Raw genomic sequence first — 8,289 nt, forward strand, 5'->3', positions numbered from 1 at the left:
CACCCTGGCTGCTCGTCTGGCTCTGGGTGGATTTTGGAGGTGTGTATTAATGACTGCACCCAGTTATTTGAGAGATGACCTCTCCCTCTGTTGTGTGTCCAAGACAGCTGAGCTGACAGCCTCTCTGTGATACAACATTAAGCAATCCAGGAAAAGTCAAGCCTCTACTGACAGCGCGTCTGGTTTGGGACTGCAGTTCCTGTCCCAGGATTACAGAGCTTGGATTCAGTAAATGTCAGAAATCAATTTTTAGTGCAAGCTGGAAAGATAATGATTTGGTCAGCATCTCTTTTGATGTTAACTAGGAATAGGGTCCAATTGTCCAATTCCCATCCAAGCTAAGGGAGCCTCTCATTGATTTAATGATAAATTAAAAATATTGGCATTTTCAAAGTGTGAAAATGAAAAGGTTTAAAAGAAATTGAAGATATTTTCTGAACTTATTCTGACAATAAACATTTGAAATTATGTTTTTGTGGAGATTTAAGCTTACAGAGTCTGATCAAATATCTTCAAATTGAACATTCATAGAAAATGATGTAATACATGCTTTCTGCAGAAAGTTGTTGTATAAAATTTTAAGCTGAGTGGACCCAGAATTCTTTCAAGCATGAGACCAGCGTAATTCTTCTGGAGGTACAAAGTGTGTTTGCTTCATATTGGTTTATTGAGCTATCGCAGTCCAGCAAGGGTCACTCATTATTCGAGGAAAAAGGGAATCAGACAAGCAAAAAGTCTTTTCCAGTCTCTGAGTAAAATGTAGCTAAGAAAATGCTATCAGTTTAAAATCTGGAAAGACAAAATGGCTATAGAAAGTCAGGGTGTTTTCTTCACTGCAGACTGTTTGCTTTGCAAGCAGTCAGTATAAAAGTGGTTTGTTAGTGCTTGATTAAATTTTCTTTTTCTTCTTCTTTAACTACCCAACATATGTAATCCACCTTTATTCAGCTATCAAAAATGTTGGATTTGTTGCTTGTAAGTAATGCTACTAACACTTCTAAACAACTAAATGTATCTGTAGCTAGATAATAATTCAATGAAAATGGGTAAATTGTCTATGAAAAAAGCTACAGCCCTTCACAATTTTCTGACATAAAATACAAATCTGTTTCTTAAGCTACGAAATTGCTTAAATAATGTGTGGACTTGCAACATACTTATCTTTATAGCAAAAGAAGAGGCTTATTTCAGAGTAGAAGTTGTTGTTAATTAAAAATTAGTACGTTTTGCTTACCAATCAAGTAGAATCAACCTCTCTTTGGGAAAATGACTAAAAATCCAATTGCAGAAGAAGATAAATCTGTTAGTAAATCCAGCATTTTCCTGCTCACTGATCTAAATCAGTCATTCTAATCACTTTGATTAAATTCTGCCTGCTCTGCATGTTTGTGCTTCTGGTTCAGTGGCTTCCCAAGCTAGAGCAGAAGGCATACACTTGAGCCTGATCACTGGTGTGCATCTGCTCTAGATCACCCCAGGGAGGTGATTCTGCACTGACAGGGCCTGTTTTGGATCATATCATGAGCTCCTTGCTATTACATGATGGAGATCTTTGCCTGTGCCTGCCCAGTGGTTTCTTGATGCCTGCCTACCTGAGATAAAGCAGCTTTGAGTAACAGAGGCCTGAGCCTCTATCGTAAGGATATAAAACTGGCTCTTTCAAATCGGAGCAAGGCCCAGCTTGCTCTGCAGCCTCCCTCTGACCCAGATCAACAGCCTTAACCTCAGGGAAGGAGGATGGCAACACAGAAAACACTGAGCAATATGGCCCCCATCACCCTTCTGGCTTGCAGTGACATGTAGCCCTGGGACTTCCTAAAACACATGGTGCCTTTGCTTTCATTAGTCCTCTGAGAATTTTTTTTGTGCATTCTTGGAGGCTGTGATTTGGGTATTTTTTCCTCCTCCAGTTGTTTTATTCTGTTCAGCCAGGTTCATCTGGCCATGCTTAATTTGTAGGGGGAGTGGTGGGGATGTGGATGTACAGGTGAGCAAAGAATAATTGATATGATGATGTAAATATAGAAACTGAATCCTAGAGAATAAAAGATGAGAGATGCAGAAACATTAAGCTGAGTGCTCTGCAGAATGTGTTCAGGGCAGATTGACAAGGACTTTCTCTCCAGATCTAATGATACTGAAGATTTAATGGGCAGTACTTGGAGACAAAATTTATTCTTCCGAGCTATTGATACCTTCATAATTTGTGAGCGGCAGACTAAAGTGGGCTATAAAGGATTGTGGAAGGGCCATCAATAACCAAGTAAGAAAAATAATGTGCATCCTCTAAACACAGGCAGTAGTGAGTGCTGATGAATGAGCTGCAGAAAGGCAATGGTATGGTTCAGGCAGTTGACAAAAGAGCAGGAAAGGAAGATCATGACTGTGGCTGGTGTTGAGGACCATTCCTCAAAGGCGTTCCAGCTTTGAGTCAAGGAGTCTGTTAAGACCCCTGAAGTGGCACAGCATGTCCCATGGTTCCTTTCCCGTCAGCCAAGATGGGAAGTTGGGAAGGAAGGTGTGAGCTATGCAAGTCCGTAGCCATTACCACCAAACTTGGTTTGGAGACTGTGCTATCATGGTGATATAAGACAGGACTCTGCTCTGATTAAGAAAGGCCTGCCTTGAGAGTCTGTGTAGGTATAATTTTTAGGATCAGCTCAGTGCTCCCAGTGATGAGAATGAAACATTTTGAAAGGTCAGAGAGTATGGACACTTGTGTCTATGTGAGTGAACTTGTTCAGCTCATCCCAAGGGGGTGCGGTTCAGCTCACATAGTAGCACCTGGGTCATCATTATGTGCCTGTGTGACTTAAATTTATTCTTGCTGGAGGAATGACTAGACATTGAGGACCTTTTGAGTTTAGCTGTGACCGAATTATGTACAAAATTTTTGGACATTTAACTGCATTTTTCATCCAAGTCCACAAACAGCCCACAAACTTCCCTCTTCCTTATGACATGACTTGATGTTGCTTGCTTTGCTTTGTTTGTAGGGAAAACAAAGCTGGAGAGAGCTTAGGTGGTGGGCCAAAAGTCATGGCATGCAACAGTGGCAGAGGTATGACTGTTACCTGCTGTTGAGCTCTGTAACCACAAGGCATGTTGGTCAGGACACATTGCCTAAATATGCAATGACTGATATTCAAAAACAGTGCATTTCTTAGAGCATTTTCTGTAAATGCTGAGAAAAAAATCCAAACAAATTAGAATTGTTGATTCAATTTCTTAATTAATACTTTTTCTCTGCTCCTTCACACTAGACCGTTGACTTGGATTGAAGAAAGGGGGCCAGGGATGAGACGTGAAAAGAAAATCAACTTCTGTTTCACAAGTGGTTGCCTGGAGAACTTCCCTGAAGCCCCAAGGTCTTCCGTGGGCCTTTTCATGCAGGATCAGAACCTCTTTGCCAAGAAACTGCTGGGCCAGGTCTCCAAGGAGGAGCTGGCTGCTGAGAAATGGCGAATTTTGCGGTGTCTTGACCTTGCTGAGGTGATCCAACAGTACTGTGAAGAGCCAGAGAAAATCTATTCCTGAGACTGCTCTTGGGGAAGGAGGAATATGGCAGACAGAAAAGCTGTAGGGCTAGAGCTCAGTGTTGCCATCAAGCAGTTGCTATTTCTGGTTCATGACCTTCTTTTTGAGTATTTGTGATTCCTGGGCTGTCCAGGTGGTCTGGAGAGTCTGGGCTATACCCCGTGCCTTCTGGTTCGCACCAGACCACAGCAATTGCCCTGCTCTGATGCATCTCTGTCCTTTCAGGTAGTTAGGAACCTAGCAAAAACAAGCTTTGCTGTGATTCAGCTGGAAATATCACTGAGAGTAGATCCTGCAGGACTGTAAATACTATATATAATTCTCTCTGCCGGGGTCTGTCCCCCCATTCCAGATATGTCTGGAAATGAATGTGTCTCAGCAGTATTCATGTAATATTTTTTAGAAAGAAGTATTAGCTAGAAAGATGTTCCAGTTCAGTTTTCCACCTCTTTACTTGAAATACAGAACTTGTGCCACCACAGTCCTGACCTTTTCTTCCAGTTGTCCTGAATTGTCTGTGTGTTTGCTCTAATTAGTAGTTTTGCCTGTTAGATGGGGTGCGGGGGGGAGGTTGTGTGATTTCTGGGTTTCAAATAGAAATTCAAATTTCTATTTGAAATTAGAATAAAATAGAATCTGTGTTGGTATCAAACCAGAATAGAAGAAAAGTCTTGTCTCTTGATAGGTGCCATATTTATTTCATTCAGTTTCTCTGGTGCCCTGGGCCAACATAGAAATCTTTTCCCAGCAGAGATTAGGAACATGCATTGAACTAATGCATTGCCTGCCTACTTTCTGCTGAATCTAAGTATTTTTCTTTTTGAACTGGAAGCAGCATATTATTCTCCTTCATTTGTGTTGTAATTCAGCAAGGGAGGGGATCATAGCAAAAAATAATAAATATCTTGCATTTAAGAAAAGAAAATCACTAATGTACTCCTAGAAACAGAGAAATTCATTAGGAATAGTGATAAATTTAGAACAGTATTGTAGAAAATGGAGCAATTTGCAAATATATCCATGGTTATGTCATGGTTGAACCCCACCTAGCAACTAAGCAAATAAGCTGCTTGCTTATTGTACCTCAGTGGGATGGGGGAGAGAATCAGAAAGGTAATAGTGAGGGGAAAAAAGGTGGGTTGAGATAATGACAGTTTAACAGGTAAAGCAAAAGCTGCACATGCAAGCAAAGCAAAACAGGGAGTTCATTCACTGCTTCCCATGGGCAGGCAGGTGTTCAGCCACTCCCAGGAAATCAGGGCTCTATCACACACAATGGTGACTTGGGAAGACAACCACCAGCACTCTGAATGTCCCCCCCCTTCATTCTCCTTCCCCAGCTTTATATGCTACATGGTATGGAATACTGCTTAGTGGTCAGCTGTCCTAGCTGTGTCCCCTCCCAAATTCTTGTGCGCCCCCAGCCTTCTCACTGGTGGGATGGGGTGAGAAGCAGGAAAGGCCTTGAGGCTGTGCAAACACTGCTTAGCAATAACTAAAACATCCCTGTGTTATCGACACTGTTTCCAGCAAAATCCAAAACACAGCCCCATATTAGCTGCTCTGAATCAAATTAACTCTACCCCAGCCAAAACCAGCCCAGGGTATAGCATATGACACTTGTGGGAATGGCTCTTTAGCATTTTTACTGTAGTCACGGGATCACATATGAAAACATTATCACTTCCCTAAAGAAGCATTTTAATTTTAGAAGCCTAAGCATGGCACAACACTATTAACAATTCCTCTGGTTGTCTTTTACTTTCTAATTACAGCATCTGTTGGTGCTATATTAATATAGCAGCAAACTTCAGTCTGGGCAATTGTTCTTTCAAACCAAAACAATCTTTTTTTTTTCTGCTTTATCATTTGGGCAACTTATTAATAAGGGAGCGTGAATGTTTACATAATTATAGCCAGTGAATATTGACAGTTAAAAGTCTTCCTTTGGGTAAATGTTCATTCAGAAGTTGGATACAATTCAGTTCGTTGGAAACAAAAAAGGGTAGTCTGTGTAGTTTTCTCCCAAATCAGTCAGATCTTAACAGTGACTGGAGCTTGATGTGTGAATGAATTCTGCATGTGACATTTGTTTAAATCTACCCTATCTGTTAAAATCAGTGATAATTCTCCTATTGCCTTCAGTGGATTGAGACCCACGTGGGTTGGCAGCAGATTTGTGCAGGCAGATCCCGTGCTTGTCCACCCAAATGGATGCCTTACTGAGCATTCACAGGGACTTCTGTGCCACTGTGGTGGACGTGGCAGGGGCAGATCTCATGCTGTATGAGGGGCAAAAGTGGATTTTTGGCAAAACACAACCAGTCCATTTGGGATTAGAATGAATTAGAATCTTCTGTGTATGTTTGCTCTGTATGACAGCCAGTGAAAAGTCCTGTTCATTGACAAACTCCTCATCTGTGAATAGGGGGTTGTCGCTGTTGTACCGAGGACAGAGAGAAAAACAACATTAGAGAGATGGGGTCCAGGAGAAAATGGCCATTTGTTAATGAATTAAATCTGTCTTTTTTAACTTGCTTCGCCATGGAGGAATGATATGATTGGTCCATTGGTCAGCCACCTTCCAGAGTGATTGGCTGAACGGTATAACACCCATTTCCAAAATATTTTTCGCAGTGTACCAAAACAATCTCCACCACGGCCTGCACCTGTGAGATAGTTTACAAAATCTCAAACTGTTTCCCAGCCAGTCTGCGTGAGAAAGGAGTCTTTTCACAGGCGGCTGTAGAAAGCTAGAAAGTTTCTCTGCTAGCTTTTTAGTATCCACAGGGGGTGAATGCCACTTGTTTACATTCAAACTCACAATGGGTAGTTGGGGAGGGAGGGAAAAGGGAAAGGAGATTCACACATCTCTAGGCATCAAAATTAGTCAGCACATCTCCCTGGGCATGCTCTGCAATTGCTGGTGAGAGCAGTATTTCCCTAGGAAACAGGGAATAAATTCATGGGAGTTGTGTAGAGCAGCTGTTGCAGTGGGGATCCTGCAACACGCATATATCAAACCAGGAGTCCCGTGGGAAGGAAATATATATGGACAGACAGATTCTTGCTAGATGTTTCAGAGATGTTTATTTCTCCAGCCGCATGGCCGGAGCTCTGCCGAGGAACTGTTCCAGTCACGGGCCCAAGGGTCCTTCTGCCCGCGCAGGGAACACAAACCAACCAATGGGAACGAGGCTGAGCAGGGGCAGGGAAACCCCGTGTCTGTGCCCTCAGGGCCCCTCTCCCAGGGCTACACGGCGGGGGAGGGACCCCAACACCTCACCCGTTTTATTTTAATAAAAGGAGAATGAAAACAACTGGATAAACATAACAAGAACAGTTTCAAAACAAAACAAGCCACCCTCCTGAGTCTTTAAATGTCCAAACAGATTCTCTGGAACATCTTAGGGCTGACAGAAGGGAGACAGGACTCTCTGAGCATGCTTTGTGGGGAAACTGAGGCAGGAGAGGGTTTAACTTCTTCCCTCCCCCTTTTCATCCCCCACTCGGCATTGGAAAGGGATTTTTGGGGAAACAATTGGCAAAAGCATGGTTTTGTGAGGGAAACCATGGATGAAAAAACGGATTGGGAATACACTGGGGGTAATAGGACATAGGGTAAAAGGGAAAGGTGGGATTAGGAAAGGGAAACTGTAGGGGGGGCTTACAATGGAGATATTGTCTAACATGACTACGATTTTTTGCATATATACTGCCTTTTACAGAAACACCATCAGGCCCAGTGACCTGTGATGCTTGTAACCCTTTTCTCCCTAGTACAATATTAAATTCCACCACCTCTCCATCTCCCAAGCTTGGGATGCATTTTTCAGGGTTATTCTTTTTAATAGCAGTTCTATGCACGAATATGTCTTGCTGGTTGTCACACCTTGTTATAAAACCATAATTTTGCTTAACATTATACCATTTTACTATCCCTAAGATCTTAGTTTCTATGATCTTTTCCTTTTTCCGAGTGGCTGCTGTTTTCTGTCTCGCTGCGTCTTTGCTCTCTCCTTCGGTCGCTCCCGTGTTGGAATTGTCGGGGCTGCTGGTGCCTGCGCGCTCTTCCCGGGGTCGCGTTCGGGGCTGCGCGGGCCGGGCCAGGCCGCGCCGCTCAGTTCTCCGTGCGTCGCCTCCTCTGGTCGCAGCTTCGCTGCCGATGCCGGGCGCTGTACCCACGTCTCGGCCGGGCCCCCGGGCGACGACTCCCCCGCGCCCTGCTCCAGCGCGCGTCTCGGCTGGGCGCGGCTCCGTCTCGGTCGGGCATTCCCGGGGCTCGCTCCACCACACGCTGCACGCGGCCGGGCAGGCACCGCCGGGTCCCGCCGCGCCTCGCTCCGCCGCCGACACTGCGGCTCGCGTGGTTCCGCCCGCACGCGGGAACTGCCTCGCTGCTGCTCGCAGAGCGCTCGGTGCACGTGGCCTGGGCCGCACAGTCCCTGCGCCAGGCTTCCCTTCGCCAGGACACAGCTGACATTGCTCAGCAGTCTCGGTAACTAAATAATATTCACGAAAATATTCTTCCATCGGCATATATTTTGACTCAAATATTAACTGTGTCCAAACGGTTTTCCAAAAGCCCTTGGTAAGAATTAAATCCCAAGAAACATAGAAAAAGTTCTTAAACAACCATGCCAGGAAGTGTTTCAGTTCTTTCTGAGCTTGAATCAAGCTAAAATTTACAAATCGTTGTTCAAGAATCATTTTAAGTTTAAGATAAATGTCCATATGCGGCTCGGAGAGCCA

General features: G+C 43.9%; 1 protein-coding gene across 5 annotated transcripts in view; it reads left to right on the plus strand.

Moving 5' to 3' along the window:
* BLVRA (biliverdin reductase A) overlaps window positions 1–5,448 on the plus strand; it is a 30,287-nt gene extending 24,839 nt beyond the window's left edge. For all 5 annotated transcript variants that reach the window (XM_032103966.1, XM_032103948.1, XM_032103975.1 and 2 more), the window contains exon 7: window positions 3,264–5,448. In XM_032103966.1, coding sequence (XP_031959857.1) covers window positions 3,264–3,537 — 274 coding nt within the window. In that variant the 3' untranslated portion in view covers window positions 3,538–5,448. The remainder of the gene's footprint in view (window positions 1–3,263) is intronic.
* Window positions 5,449–8,289: the final 2,841 nt, after the last annotated feature.

Source organism: Corvus moneduloides, chromosome 1 (genome assembly GCF_009650955.1).
Source record: "Corvus moneduloides isolate bCorMon1 chromosome 1, bCorMon1.pri, whole genome shotgun sequence".
Taxonomy (NCBI): Eukaryota; Metazoa; Chordata; class Aves; order Passeriformes; family Corvidae; genus Corvus; species Corvus moneduloides.